This window comes from Onychomys torridus, chromosome 1 (assembly GCF_903995425.1).
Source record: "Onychomys torridus chromosome 1, mOncTor1.1, whole genome shotgun sequence".
NCBI lineage: Eukaryota > Metazoa > Chordata > Mammalia > Rodentia > Cricetidae > Onychomys > Onychomys torridus.
In genome coordinates this window covers 59182984-59199124 of record NC_050443.1, presented here as the reverse complement: position 1 = coordinate 59199124, position 16141 = coordinate 59182984, and the positions used below count along the sequence as shown (strand labels likewise).

Genomic DNA, 16141 nt, shown 5'->3' with positions numbered 1-16141 from the left:
ACTGCTGCTTCTGTAGCCCTGCCACACTCACTGTTGACAAACTCCTGTTCCTCAGGGGTGACAATACTGCTCAGATGTGACTGCTGCTCCCGACACCTCCTCTCGGCGTCCACCCAGGTCTCGCGGTCCGGGAAGTGGCGATAACAGTGGCCCTGGAATTTGGTCCAGCCCTCCTCGCACTGTTCCTGGTCTGTAACACAGGTCAGGGACGTGAAGAGGGGGCACGGCCAGCTGAGCGTGTGCTCCCTGCCAGTCTTGTGGCATGGACATCTATGTTCAGACCACCCGAAAGGCTGTGCCCAGGAGGGAGGCCACAGGCTCGGCTAGACAGAGGCTGGAGTAGGAAGCCAGTGACATCTGACTCTCAGGGGCCCCCATGTGCCCATGTGCATGCCACCTAGATAAAGAGCTTTCCTGTCCCCGATTTAGCACCCTGGCCTCCAGGGTTTCCTCCTGTGGTATTCCTGCCCCGAGTGGGTGGGTGGAGAGCCGGCAGGGTCCCACAGGCTGGGGGACAAAGGGACAGTCAGGTGGGAAGTTTTTCAATTTAAGGTAAGACCTAGTTCAGAGTCTCTGAGGAAGTCTGGGAAAAGGAGCTGTGAGCAGCAGGTGGAGGTAACAAAAGAGGCTGGGTATGGGTGGAGCTGGTAGCCTCTTTCCCATGGAATCTTGAGTGAGGCCAGAGACCCCCCAGGAAGAAGCCTCTTGGGGGTCCAAAGAAGAGCAAGCTTTGGACCATGGATCTGAGCTGGCTGCCCTTGTTATCACTATTAGTTTAATTCTAATGACCTTGTGCGTTGCTGGGATGAAGCCCGGGGCCTTCTGCATGTTAGACAAGTGTTTCTGCCCCAGGCCCCTGAGCTGGCTCTAGTAGAGTCCACTATGTCTTCATCTTAAAGAGCTACATGCCCACTGGAGGTTGGTCTGTGACTCAGGATGTTGGTGGCCGCGGAGAGGGGAGAAGCAGCTTCATCTGCAGCAGCGCTGTGCGCTGGAGGAGGGCCAGATTTGGAGTCTGGAGTAGTCTTCAGGGACAGAGGTGGAGGCAGGTTCGAGCCAGCTCATCAGGACTGGAAGAGGGGATTGTGACCTAACTGTCTGCGGTGGCAGCATGTGGATGACTGCAGCTTGGCCCTGCTGGAAGGGTTTTTACCTCAGGCCTGGAAAGGAAGCCGCCAGCCTAGACTCCCTCTCCTCTGTGACAGCCTGTAGCTAAAAAACTGTGTAGCTAAACTGTCAACAGAGCATTGGGGAAAGGGAAGCCTAGATTTTCCCCTTTTCATTCCTCTGCCTGGAGCCTCCACATGGGGGACCCTGGGGTTCAGGATGTGTGGCAGCTTCCCAACAGGTGGCTTCAATAGTTTAGCTGTTGTAGGAAGGACAGGGAATTTCCCTGAGGGAAGGCGTCTTCCCTGGGCTAAGGGGTGCTTGGCAAGGCTGTGACGTGAAGAGAAGGGGAATGGAAGGCCAGTATCTAGAGAAAAAAGAAGCAGTCCTCCTGCTACCTAAAGGTCCAGGAAGAGGCCAAGGAGGTCTTGGAGGATGCCCAGCACTGAGACAGAGGCACCATCTGTGGGCCTGTGGGCCAAGGCTTGGGCCACCACAGAACCTGAGGGCTAAGCTAGGCAGGTAGGGTCAGAGAGGACGGGGAGCTGGGTGTGGCCGGAGAGAACTATGTCAGTAGAGGCTGTGAAGACAAGACAGACTCCAAAGAGGCTGGACAGAGCAGTGTCACCAGGGACAAGGCACAAGGTCCTTGCACTCCAGGTTGCAACAGAGCCTTGCTGGGCACTCAGGTCCAGGGCCCATTTGGGTGGCTCTGGACTCACTTTCCTGGTCTAACAGGATGCAGAACCCTTCCTCTGTTCCAGCAGAGTCTCCCTTTCCCAGACGAGTTCTCAAGCTGTTGTCTATGTAGATGTTCCAGACCTTTCTCCTCTGTGGCATCCTGCAGGGAAAATTCTTGTATTCTCTATTCCCACCTAGCTGAGACCCCATGCACCTGACTTCCTGGGGTTGTAGAAGGTGGGAGGCCACAGGGAAGATGAATGTCCCAGTCTCTGACTATGGAAACCTTAAATTCCACCATCAGCCTGTACCCTTGGCAATGCCTCCAAGGAATGCTAAGTCATTCTCGTTACTTCCTCACAAAGGAAGATTTCCCAGGAGTTTCAGGTACTTTCTGGAAGTTTCTCTAACAAGAGTTCATTGAAAGGGGTTTTGAGCCCGCGTACACTTCCAGTTCTTTGTGAACCATTGCTACCAGTATCCTAAAGCCTCAAGCCTCCTTTTCCGAGTTAGGAAGGCTTGAGACCCGAGGGGCTGGCAGGAGCCTGGAGAGCACTGTCAGTGAGAACACTGGGGGTCAGTCTGGTCCTGCCTCGGGCCTCTGGCCCACAGTGCGGAGCAGAGGTCTTGGCAAGGCCCACCAGAGGAAACTTAGCTCCTGTGCCTTGCAACAAGACTGCTCTGCCAGACTAACCTTTTGCTTTGTACAAGGGAGCAAGAAAGGAAGCGTGGGCCAAGGTAGCATTCAGAGGGCAGCCGCCATGGTGTGATGGAGAGGATGGCATGCACGGTCCCTGTTCATGCATGACTGGAGCACACTGGTGACACAAGTCCTCTCGGGTAGATCACCCACAGCCCTCATGCCAGGAGAAGAGGAGGAAGGCAGCTCAGTTAGCACAGCATCGTTGCTCCCCAGGGACATGAAAGGACATGGAAGTTCCACAGAGAACACGGCAAGGTAGACAGTGCCCATGATCGTGCTGAGAAGATCTGTGGCTACCAGTAGAGTGAGGACCCATTGCTCCTACCCATAATTTTCTCCAAGACCGATGCACAGATTCAGCTGTGTCGTCCTAGTGGGACCCATGCACTGAACTCTGTGGTCACACCAGCAAGTCTGCCAAGGCCTGGAAAAGGTTAGTGTTTGCAAGGCTTCCTGAGCCCCACTTTCCAAAGTATGCATCTCTCGTGTGGTCAGATCAGCCAATATTTCAGAGGTGGGTTCCCAAAGGGAAAAAGCAAGAATAAGTGTTGAAATCGGGGTGGGGGTGTGTGTGGCAGGCTTCTCAGCTGTGTTCCCCAGAATGGCTCTCCAGGTAGATTTGTGGGCTCCAGTCCAGGCCTGGAACCTGTGGTTAGAAGGGTAGGGTGAGGAAGGAGGAGTGCAGCAGTTAGTAACATTAGCTGAAGCCGAGACGGCCGTACCAATCTCACACAGGTCCCCTCCGTAGCTGGGAAGGCATAAGCATGTGAAAGAGTCGATGGCATCCACGCAGGTGGCTCCATTCAGACAAGGGCTTGAGAGGCACTCATCAATGTCTGCAAGAAACCAAGGGCCACCATTAGGACCTCTGCTGGCAATTCATAAGCACCATGGCTTCATTATGGGTGGCCAGCTCTGCTGCTGTCTAGAGGCTGGAAGGGGCCTGGCTAGATTTCCTGAGAACTGTTGCTGTTGCTGCTGCTGCTGCTGCCGCTGCCGCCATCTTGGATTGCTGAAACAAAGATCCTGACAGTTTTCTTTGGATGTCTGTGATTCTTGATGGGCGAGCTTGGAGCCTTGGAACTAGTTTCCCAGGTTGGAGAGATCTGGTACTTCTGTAGCCAAATGCCTTTTATGAGCCTGAGAATGGAATTCCTTCAAGATACCTTCTCTCATGAAGAGTTCAAGAAGCTAGAGGTCTGAATTGGCCATGGAGATGGTGACAGGCAAGGAAATTGGAAGTGACTTTCGTAAAGCTTGGTTAGAAGTTTTGCTTCTCCTGGCTTCCTCTATAATTTTGAGACAAGGAAAAGTGAGCAAACCCATGTTCTTGAATGAGCCATCCAAAAAGTGGTCTGAAGCATATAGAGCCATGAGAAATGGCCATATGGGAGTTTTGAATGAAACTCATTAGATTACCTGGGTTATAGATAGATAGTGTCTTTGTCTTCAGTAAATAAGATGTAAAGGTATTTAAAAAATGAAACCCAAGTCTTTCTTTTGGAATAGGGAACAAAACATCGCCCAACATTTCACCTTGTGACTTCCTTCCAGCTTAAAGCCTCAAAAGGTAGGCATCTTCAGTGAGTTGTAATTTGTAGATGGGCACCCATCCTGGCTCAGTCAGTGGCTGGCTGGATGCTCAGTTAGTGGATGCAGATCCATCACCAGCCTGAGATTCAGTCAGGTGCCCAGACCTCTCTGTCTCAGGCCGACTCTTCTTCCCTTCTGTTGATTTTAGTTCCAAGGATCTCTTTCTAGCTGAACTTCTTCACAAGCACTTGAATTTGTAAATTGTTTGTAAATTTGTAAATTTGCCTCAACTTATCAACAGTTAGCCAAAGTGAGAACTGAACCTCTTAGACTTGTCTTTCTACACCTTTCTGGGAAGCCAGGAGGCCTGGGGGCGGGGGAAGACTTCTGCTGTCTTCATATTTATAACTCCAGAGCTGGCCTTGAACTTGTGTACTTGAGGGTGATCTTGAATTTCTGATTCTCCAGCCTCTACTTACTGAAATTGTAGGTGTGCATCATCATGTCAGGATTATATGATGCTGGCAATCCAACCCAGGGCTTTGAACATTCCAGGCAAGCACTCTGTCAACTGAGCTACATCTCTAATCTGGAAGAAGCTAATTCTTGGTACCTGCAATTATGTTTCCTTGAGACCCTTGATCCAACAGTATGCTGATGGATGGTCTCCTTGGGATCAGCAAAGCCTTGACTTCAGAGCAGGACTTTTACTCATCCTAGAACTTAGATCTTGCTGCCTATAACAGCAATCTAGACCTTCGTGTCAGTCTTATGCTAGGATGGTCAATGCACTTGCCTCTGGGATCTTCAAGCTCCGGGTCATCTTGGCCAAGTCTATGCAATCGGTGGCCTGACAATCCCTGGTTCTCAGGTACTTGCTCTACCTGTGCCGCTCCTCTTCTCCACATTGCTGGCATCTCTTCTCTTCCTGTGAAGTTCTTAGCTCCATTTCAAGAAGCACACACCATGGATTAGAAACTCACAGTTCCAAGCAACCCCAAAATGCATGGAGGAACTGACTGAAATCCCGGCATGCACTTGGTTTCCCAGCATGCACCAGGATTCCCAGCAGCAGCAGTAGCAGCAAAAGGTCAGGTCAGTTGGCAGAGTGGAAGCTGGGGGCGGCTCTCTTGCTTTCAGGAAAGCTGGTTGTGTTCTCTCTTGTCCATCAACTTCATTATGGGAGATGGGAAGCACCAGGGCAAGAGGGTTAAGCAAATGGAGACGCTAAAGCGATTGTAGAGAGCAGGGATGGGGTGGCCTCCCAGTAAAAGAGCCAGACATCAACTCGGGGATCCTTGGCCAAACCATGAGCCAAAGGGCAGGAAAGGGTGGAGGCCAGACCAGGTAGCTTCCAAGGGTCCCCAAAGCTCAGAGAGGGCTCTCATCTGGCCTGGGGTATGAGAAGTTGTGTTGTTTTCTTCCTGTGTTTTGCCAGGGTATGAAGTTTGAGCATTGTTTCAGGGACCTGGATACCAAGATGAGGAAGAGACACAGTCCTGAGAACTGCATAGCACCAGGTACTTAGAGAGGCCAAGTGAGCCTCTGCACAGTGGAAGAGGGTTACTGTCCCATAAGGGCTTGCTCAGAAACGCTTGAGCACCTCACTTCCTCTTCCTGCAAAAGCCATTCTGGACCTGATTGCACAGCTCTTTCTGAGTCAGGTATTTGGGACATCTATTGGTTATTGGGACTAAGAGAAGAGGTATCTGGGACCTTCTCGAGGGTTCTGGACAAGGTGGTAGCAGGTGTGGTGAGGGATGGCTCTGGGTAATGGCATCCTTAATGGATGAAGGGAGGAAGTGAGGGGACCAGTGTCGTCTACGATTGGATGCTGTGGACCCCCTCTTCCTGTTATGGTTCTCACAGTGCAGTGGTATGTATGGACACTCTTATGCCTCTGGTGGCAGGGAGACAAGTGAAATGACTTGCCCACACTGGCAAGTCTAAGACACAGATTGAGAGAGATGGAGGAAAGGCAGGAAATGAAACAGGAAGCTGTGTCTCTGTCCCGGGTGAAGGGAGACCTGGCTCCTGGACTGTCAGTATCTTGTTACCATGTATGTTTTCTTCCCCAAGAACTTAGGTGTGGTCACTGAATGGGGGCAGGACACTGTGTGCTTCTTGAGCAAGGCCTCCAAGCAATGTCTCTAACTAAAGACAACAACTGTGGGCCTCCCAGCAAAATCTGAAGGAGACAGACTTGCAAATGCTTTGGCATCTAACTCAGACATGCCAGGCCTCCACTTTGAGTAGGTCTTCCCCAGCTTTGGCCTAAATCAGAGTTCAAAGTGAAAAAGAGGTTTTGATGACTCATGGAAAATGCTGAATGGAGAGTGATTGCAGATCGTTTTCCTCAAATGATAGCTCAACCAAATGATTCATCACTCAACAAACAAGTGAAACCCCCCAGCATCCACGGCACTCTTTAAGCTACTCAGTGCATAGCTTGTACAGTTGTAGTGGATGACCCTGGACATAGCTTTCCAGAGATGAGGATGGGAGATTTCTCAAGCATAGAGAAAAAAAATCCTGACCCTAATAAATACTTTTAGACTCTGACTGTGTGGTTGGGCATCTCACTCAGAAAAGAGAAGAATTATAAAAGTGTATTTATCAATCTCAATTTGCATTTTAAAAGAATGGTCTTTACATTTAAAAGTAGGCTATTATTACTTGACATTTCAAGTCTTCTATATTTTACAAGTTGATCTTAAATGTATCTTCACTCTGCTGCCTTTTCAAGTCAGTCACTGCTTATGGACGCTGGTGAAGTTAAGTCAAGGGGGTATATAGTATTGTATCTGTTATTATTATATTATATTATCTATTATTGTATCTATCTGTTGGGTGTTCACACCTGGGATTTCAACACTCAAGAAGCTGAGGTCAGGAGGATGGCCATGAGTTTGAGGCCAGCCTTGGATGCACAGTGAAACAGATGTGAAATCTGGTTAGAGCAGTATTTTTCAACTGTGGCTACACTTCATAGCCATTGGAATATTAATTTTTTCAAATGATTTTTAAAAAGATGCTGGTGGTTGAGTTCTTCTCCAGACCAACCAACAGCCTCCGAACAGCTCAGGGTGGAGCCCAGGCAGGATCCTCTCAGGAGCTCCCTAAGCAATTCCAAGGTGCATGGAAATGGAGGTTACAGTCAGAAGCCTATTTTGTGTGTCAGTAACAAGGCATGAAGAGGTTGCTGTTTCTTATTACATCTAATTAATAAATGTGTGTGTGGAGGGCAGGTGCTTGCTATGGCATGAGTGTGGAGGTCAGAGGCCAACTTGTGGGAGTTGTGTTACTTCCTTCCACCCTCATGGGTCCTGGGGATTGAACTCAAGTGGTCAGGTTTGGCAGCAAGTGCCTTTACCTGCTGAGCCATCTCGCCAGCCCCGAGGCTGCTAATTTTTAACTGGACCAGATTAAGAATCTGAGCACCCATGAAACCAATATTTCATTATTGTTATATTATTGTTATTATTATTATTATTATATCTTATTGTATCTATTTTGAGATTGGGTTTAATTTATCCTAGGTTGGCTTCAAATCATTCTGGAGCCCAAGATGACCTTGAACTTCTGATTCTCCTGCCCCAGTCTCCTAAGTACTGAGATTATAGGTGTGTATCACCACACACAGTTTTAGATATTTATTATGAAGTCATAAGTACTAATCACTAATTTATCCAGAACTTGTTTATGGGGGGGGGGGCTGGAGAGATGGCTCACTAGTTAAGAGCACTGGCTGCTCTTCCAGAGGATCCATGGCTCAATTCCCAGCACCCACATGGCAGTTCACACCTGTCTATAACTCCAATTCCAGGGGATCTGGCATCTTCACACAGATATACATGCAGGCAAAACACCTGCATGCACATAAAATAAAAATAAATAAACTGTAGATGTAAAAAAGAACTTGTTTATGAATAGAACACTGACTAAGCCAGGTGACAGTCAATACCAAATGTTGTCTTTTAGGACCAGATCCAGTTCCTCCCTTTGGGAGAGGAACCCCTGGATATTTAAATATCAGAGGGATAATGTTGCATCTTGGTACCTGTGGCCCTCGGAAGGATCTGAGGTGCGAGCAGTGAGGACAGAGGGTGAGGGAGATACAGGGAGTCGGAAAGGCTGTCCTTACAGTGGCTTGTTGACATCTCTTCTTTCCTCCCTTCCTTCTTTTCCTTTATTTTTGGACAGTGTTTCACTCTGTAGCCCAGGCTGGCCTGGAACTCTTGGCAATCCTCCTGTCTCAGCCTCCTGAGTGCTGGGTCTACTGAGAAGAAGAATTAATTCTATTGCTATTTACTTTTTTTTAAACTAACTTTAGGGCTGCTGAGGACATGAGGTCCCCTACCTCAGAATCTGACTATGTAGCTCAGGCTGGCCTCCTCTTGCTCCAACCTCCCAAGAGCTGAGATTACAGGTGTGCACTATGCCCAACTGAGGTCACAAGTCTTGCTTGTGACTTTTGTAGATTGGAAGGAGTTACTGAGAACAGAGTGACCAGGAATAGAGGGGTTTGGCCACATAGTCATCAGGGCCTTAAGGCAGTAAGAAAAGTCCACATTCTCTGTCCTTGGGGTCCCACCGTGCCCTCTGATTCTGGCTTGTAGAGGGTGATCCCAATGAAGGGAAGAGTGGGCAGATAGCTGCCTACTGTTTTATTTAGCATGTGTGTGCCAAGTATGAAGTGTATTCACTATATATGAGGGTGTACTATATAGCGAGGCATTAGTAGGTGCATATATTAATATCTAAGAATGCAGAATCTTTTGTGTTGGATGTAAAGGCTGCTGAGGCTTGGGTCCTGGCCATCAGGTAAACCTAGTTAGTTGGGTTTCCCCTAGGATTCATTTCTCCATTTTTGAGTGTGTCTCAGGAATGAAGACCCGTTAGGAGAGCCCCTGCCTTAGTAGGGAGAGACTGGGGACAAGGATACCAGGGAAGTGGAGAGACTTAACTCAAGAGATGAGCTTGAAGGCCCTGGGTAGCACTGGATACTGAAGAGATAAATGAGAGGTGTCCACACAGCGGCAGGTGGAGTCTGAGCATCTCATTTGGGGGGATACCTCTAATCAGAGGATTCTCACGCTCCTCACCCACTCACCAGCTCCTGGCCCATGGCAAAAGACAGACAGAACCTCTAGGTCAGTGGTTTTCAATCTATGGGTCATGATGCCTTGGGGGAGGGGAGATTGAACAACCCTTTCACAGAGGTCACCTAAGTCCATTGGAAAACACAGATATTTACATTACGAGTCATAACAGTAGCCAAACTATGGTTATGAAGTAGCAACAAAAATAATTTCATGGTTGGGGGGTCATCACAATATGAGGAATAGTATTAAAGGGTCACAGCATTAGGAAGGTTGAGAACCACTGCACTGAGGTGATGGGAGTCCATGGGAAATATGCCACTGGTCACGGCTGCAAATCTCTAAGTTGGGAGGCAAGAAGAGGAACTAGATCCTGCCCAAACCTGGAGGGCTACAGGGGCTCTTCTGATGGGGTTTGCTTTTATGATGAGAGATAGCTCTCATCAGGAATTACACCAAGGGATAGGAATGTCTGCTCTGCTGATATTCACCCCAAATTCAACATTTCTTTGAAGTCTCAAGGTTTGCTTGTTTGATGTGTGTGTGTGTGTGTGTGTGTGTGTGTGTGTGTGTGTGTGTGCGCGCGCGCGCGCACATTGTATGCATGTGTTCATGTGGGTATGTGCATATGTGTGCATACAAGTGCTCTTGCATGTGTAAGTGTGAGTGAGTGGTGGAAACCAGAGGCTGACAATTCATGTATTCCTCTCTTGCTCTCCATGTTACATTTTAAGACAGGGTCTCTCATTGACCCTGGAACTTACCAATTTGGTTAGACTAGCTGACTAGCTGGTCAGAGAGATCTAGGGATCCTCTTGTGATATCCCCCTTGGCCGGGGCTGGGGTTAGATGGGCACCACATACTCAGGTTTTTACAGGGGTGCTGGGGATTTGAACTCAAGTCCTCATGATTGTATGGCAAGTTCTTTACTGACTGAGCCATCTCCTCAGCCAAGTCTCATTTTACCTTTAGAATCCAAAAGTATTTTGAATTCTACTCACGAGACAACCGACGGCTTAACAGAAGACTACTAAACCAAATGCACTGACTGAACTTGACTCTTTTTCTCCTGATCTTCGTTTCAATGAGATGATCTGGAAAGACGCGTCGTGTTTAACTTATGCCTAATGTGCCTGTCACTGTCTGCCTCTCCTTCCCAGATGACTTTGGTCAGCTTCTGCATGTGTCCCCCTCTGGAGACTGCAGAAGTCAGTCTAGCACCTGTCTGTACCCTCATAGTTAATGAGGGCTTCCCTGTGTCGTCGCAGTGTTTGCCATGGGCCACAAGCCTGTTTCCAGGTAGGTCCCTGGGTCACAGGGCTTCTCTATACAGAACCTAGAGGATGAGTGAGTGTCAAGAACCCAGCTGCCTGGAGACCAGAATAGCCTCTGAGCCCTTATGGCTCGGGGATGAGGTTCTCCAAGTTCTTGAGGATGGCTTTGAGTCAGCCTACTCTGGCGACTCTGCCTTCCTGTACATCCAGCCCTCAACACGTGGGGTACTTTTTCTCTGATTGTGAAAACTGTCCCAACATGGTGGGAGGATCAAGGTGTCCCCTAGTCTGGAGCTGCTGGAGCTTGGTGCCTGGGAGAGGGTGAGGGGAAGTGTAGGAACAGCACAGGGTAGTCCTGGTGGGCTGGCTGGGGTGGGGACATAGAGTTTAAAGTCAGGATGGAGCCCTGAGATAGGGCAGGTTTTAGCCCCCCACAAAACACATATTTGGACATAAACACCATTAGCAGATGTAGTCCGTCATGTCACACTCACTTGGGGACAGACATGTGAGCATACTTTCTATCACTACCTAAATAGGTACTGTCTCCCTGTGCAAAGCATGGATGGGGGAGCCCACACATGAATGGTCATGTGAGCTAACCCCAACGGAGGTAAGCCTCTCATCTCCCCATGGCACGAAGCTCAGGGCTTGCTTTGCTCACAGCTCTATCCTGTTTAGTATTCTCTGGTACCATTCTGGCTTCATGGATAAGGTTTAAAGTATTCTCTGACACTGCCCAGCTGACCTTTGAACTTTAAAGCTACCATGCCACACCACCTTCTGGATCGCACTTGCTTGCACCCCACACAGTGAAAGGAAAACAACCCCAAACGTACCTGCCGCTGCCGCTGCCTCTGCTTCCCCTGACCCTTCTGGAGAAGAGGGGCTGGGGCTGTCTGTCAGGGATATGGTTGTTTCTGCTGTTTGGGTATCCTCTCCTGAGTATGAGGGGATCGGGGATTCGATCTCTTGATGTGTCTCTGCAGGGCTCTGGGTAGGCTGGGCCCACTCGGACTCTGGGAGAGTGGTGCTGATGGCAGCATTCTGCTCTGAAGTGTGATCAGACCATTCTCCACTGACTTCGGTCCTGTCTCCGGAAGCCACGGGAATGGCAGAAGACATGCCCGAAGTGTCTGTGTCCACACTGGAGGTAGTGGTAGATTTTCCATTCACTTCCAGAGCAGCAGAACCCTCCCTGGTGCCTTCCTGAAAGGTCCATGAGGTGCTGCTCACCTCCATGCCTGAGGTTGTCACCTCCAGATCTGCTTCGTGGAAAGCAGAGGTGATTTCATGCAGATCTGAGAACCCAGACAGTTTACTGCTGGCCTCAGGGGCGACAGACGCTTCCACTCCAGCCTCAGGGTAAGCCAAGGAGGACTCACTGCTGGCTTCTACCCCAGACCCAGGGAAGTTTGTCACAGTTCCACCAAGGTCCTCAGATGCTGAGGCTTCCCCACTGGCATCCAAGAGTCCGGGAGTATATGTCACAGCAGGTCCTTGTCCGAGTTCTTGGGAAACGGTTGGTTCAGTCACACCCTCCACTAACTCTGAAGTGATTAAAGTGACTTCCGGAAGCCCTGAGGCTTCCCCGCTGCCAGTTGTGGCAGCCACAGATTCTCCACTTACATCAATGCTGCTAGAAAAGTCCCCACTAAAATATGGAGAGCTTGGTGGCTCTGTGCTGGGTTCCATCAGCCCAGACTGCAGTGTGCTTAGGTCCGAAGACCCAGAAAGGTCCCCAGACATGTCTGGTGTTCCAGAATGGGTACCACTGAGTTCCAAAATGCCCGAAGGCCCTTCTCCAGCTTCTTGAGCTGTGGGAGCTGGGGTTATAGATTCCACCAAAGTTCTGTCTACAAGAGACACAGTAGGGAAAGCCGAAGCAAGTTCACTGTCATCATATGCTCCAGAGGGCAAGCTGCTCCCAGTCTCAACTCCAGAGAATTCTCCACTGACCTCAGCTACTCCGCTTGGGAGGCCACTGAATTCTGGAGCTGGGGATGTGAATCCACTGGAATCAATTGTTCCAGAAGATTGTCCACTGATATCCACTGTCCCAGATGTGCCGGACAGATCCATCTCCCCTGAAGGGAGGCCACTGAGTTCCACAGATCCTAAGCCTTCTTCTTCTTTAAATGTGGTAGGGGTCACTTCAACAAGACTAGTGTCCACGAATGTGATCCCAGAAGAGTCCCCACTACCACTCATGGTGCCAGAAACTAGGTCTGGGGTTCTAGGTGTTGTTCCGCTGAACACAGGCAACCCTGAGGGCTGCCCGCTGAGATCTGGAAGCCCAGAAGTTTCTCCACTCACGAAAGTTATGCCAGAGGTCTGGCCACTGCCAAAGAGAGCTCCAGAGCCTTCTCCACTGACATCTGGTTGTCCAGAGGACAGTCCGCTAAGCTCAGTCACTTCAGAGGTCCCACTGGTGTCAGGAATCCCTGATGGCTGCCCACTGACTTCAGGAATCCCAGATGTTCCCTCACTGATGTCAGGAGACCCAAATGGCTGTCCACTAGCATCAAAAAATCCAGATGTTTCTCCACTGACTCCAGGAGACCCAGATGCTTGGCCACTGAGTTCAGTTCCTGAAGGGAGACCACTAATGTCCCCACTACTGTCCAACTCACTGAGGGGCAGCCCTGATACTTCTCCTGCCCCACTGATGCCAATGGTTCCCCTTCCTTCTAGTTCACTGGCAGTGGTGGCTGTGACCACTTCCACTAAGGTACTGTCCACTAGGGAGACAGTTGGGAACCCAGATGGAAGCCCACTGAAGTCAGGCAGGCCAGAGGATGGGCCACTTCCAACGTCCACTCCAGAATACTCACCACTAAATCCAGAGGGAAGGCCACTTGCTTCTGGAGTTTGGCCACTTCCTAGAGTTCTAGAAGGTACCTTATCAAAGTCCAGGGCTCCAGAAGCAGAACCTACCAAATCTTCTTTTCCAGAAGGCAACCCACCAAGGTCCTCAGCTCCAGAAGCCGAGGTCTCTAGGCCTTCTTTTCCAGAAGGAAGTCCGCTGAGGTCATCACCCACCCCAGAAACAGAGGGCTCTAGATCCTCTCTTCCAGAAGGAGAACCAGTAACACCTTCTCCGGAAGCAGAAGTCTCTAGACCTTCCCTGGTAGAAAGACCAAGATCCTCCACTCCAGAGGCAGAAGTTTCTAAACCGTCACCTCCAGAAGGAAGTCCACTCACACCCTCTACTCCAGAAGCCGAGGTCTCTATAGCATCTCCACCAGAAGGAATCTCACTGGCATGGGCTCCAGAGGTGGAAGTTTCTAGACCTTCTGCTTCAGTAGGGAGCAGACTAATGTCCTCTGTGCCAGAGGCAGACGGCTCTAGACCTCCTGTTCCAGAAGGAAGTCCACTAACATCCTCTATGCCAGAGGCAGAAGTTTCTAGACCTTCTGCTTCAGTAGGGAGCACAGTAAAGTCCTCTATGCCAGAGGCAGAAGTTTCTAGACCTCCTGTTCCAGAAGGAAGTCCACTAACATCCTCTACGCCAGAGGCAGAAGTTTCTAGACTTTCTCTTCCAGTAGGAAGCACACTGATGTCCTCTACTCCAGAAGCAGAGGTCTCTAGTCCTCCTCTTTCAGTAGGAAGCTGGGTGACGTCCTCTGTACCTGAAGCAGACGTTTCTAGACTTTCTCCTCCTGAGGAAAGTCCACTCAGATCTCCCACTCCAGAAGCAGAAGTTTCTAGATTTTCTCCTCCAGTAGGAAGTACGCTGATGTCCTCTATTCCAGAGGTAGATGTTTCTGGACCTTCTTCTCCAGAAGGAAGTCCACTGAGGTCCTCTACTCCAGAGGCAGACATCTCTAGACCATCTCTTTCAGTAGGAATCCCACTGACATCCTCAATTCCAGAGGTAGAAGTTTCTAGACCTTCTCTTCCAGTAGGAATCCCACTGACATCCTCTACACCAGAGGTAGAAGTTTCTAGACCATCTCCTCCAGAAGGAAGCCCACTGACATCCTCTACTCCAGAGGTAGAAGTTTCTAGACCTTCTCCAGAAGGAAGCCCGCTGACATCCTCTACTCTGGAGGTAGAAGTTTCTGGACCTTCTCCAGAAGGAAGCCCGCTGACATCCTCTACTCTGGAGGTAGAAGTTTCTAGATCTTCTCCAGAAGGAAGCCTGCTGACAACCTCTACTCCAGAGGTAGAAGTTTCTGGACCATCCCCTCCAGAAGGAAGCCTGCTGACAACCTCTACTCCAGAGGTAGAAGTTTCTAGATCTTCTCCAGAAGGAAGCCTGCTGACATCCTCTACTCTGGAGGTAGAAGTTTCTGGACCTTCTCCAGAAGGAAGCCCGCTGACATCCTCTACTCCAGAGGTAGAAGTTTCTGGACCATCCCCTCCAGAAGGAAGCCCACTGATATCTTCTGCTCCAGAAGCAGAAGTTTCTATTGTTTCCCTTCCAGAAGGCAACCTGCTAAGGTCTCCAGAGGCAGAGCCTTCTAGGCCCTCACCTCCAGAGGGAAGCTTGCCAACTGTGGGAGTGTGGGACCACTCCACTCCTTCTCCATCCCCTGAGGCCAGTCCACTTTCTACAGGCAGGCCTGAGCTCACTGTGGGGCTGAGGCCACTGGAGTCGAGGTGTCCTGAAGCTTCTCCACTGCCTGTGAAGTCACCACTGATGCCATGTGGCCCTGATGCCTCCCCAGAGCCTGGCAGCTCTGTCCCACTTGGCCATGCAAGTGATGTTGTAGATGGTTCCTCTGAGGTGGAAGGCACTTCTGAGGCAGAGGCGATTTCAGTGTGATCCTCTGCTGCTGAGATGGTGGGAAGCCACGTGGGAGGGATCCCTGGAGGAAAGAAGGCAGCCAAGGTGAATCGTGGAATGGCGATCTCTGCTCCGTGTCAAAGCCACATGTGATCTGAACTCCCTCCCTCCCACAGAAAATGCCTTTCAAGAGCGCACATGCCAGATGACTGCTAAGGGATTTGTCGTGTTCTGGTAAAGGGGCAGAAAGGGGGAGGGAAATGAAGGAAAAAGAGACAGGGGAAAGAGGGAGGGAGGAAGGGAAGGGAAAAGGAAGGGCAGATGGGTGGACATGAGGAGAAGAACCAACGGGAAGCTCCTGCTACACCTCAGGGCCACAGGCTATATGGACTCTACTTGTGCGGACTTGAAGGGCCACCTTCTGTACTACCCACTGGACGTGGGGGCCACCACTGAAGAGAACCAAGTTCCCCCTTCAAGTGTTTCCATACTATCTCTTATATCTAACTCATAGTTTTCAGAGTGTGGTCCCTGGGCGACCATCCTCAGTGTTTCCTGGGGTCTTGGTCAACAAGCAAATTCCGAGCCCCCACCCCAGCCCTCTGCTGACAGAGAAGCAGGGTGTCTAAGATTAGGGACTGTTTTCCTAAGCCCTCCCAATGACGCCGGTGCTGTTGGAGTGGGAGAACCCATCTCCAGGTTAGGAGGGCCAGGGGCTGCTGTCTATAAAGATGCCTTAATTCTCTAGCTGACGTGCCTATTATTACAGTGGAGCTGAAAAGTAAAGAAGAAAATCAAAACACCCTCACCATTTAACATATGGTTACATTACCCCCAACCCTGCCTTGTTTTTGTTGGTATTTTCAAAACAGCTTATATCTGGGCTTGGTAGTGCAGACCTGTAATCCAGGGTATTTAGGATGCTGAGTCAGGAGAATTCCAAGTTCAAAACCTGCCTGGGCTCTATAGTGAGTTCAAGGCCGCCCACCAGACTCCAACCCTCCTCTG

General features: G+C 50.0%; 1 protein-coding gene across 1 annotated transcript in view; it reads right to left on the bottom strand.

The window, feature by feature from the left end:
* Acan (aggrecan) overlaps nucleotides 1-16141 on the bottom strand; it is a 60191-nt gene that overhangs the window by 3806 nt on the left and 40244 nt on the right. Inside the window, exons 12-13 of the mRNA XM_036175619.1 lie at nucleotides 11241-15215; nucleotides 32-190 (exon numbers count right to left, since the gene is read on the bottom strand). Coding sequence (XP_036031512.1) covers nucleotides 32-190; nucleotides 11241-15215 — 4134 coding nt within the window. The remainder of the gene's footprint in view (nucleotides 1-31; nucleotides 191-11240; nucleotides 15216-16141) is intronic.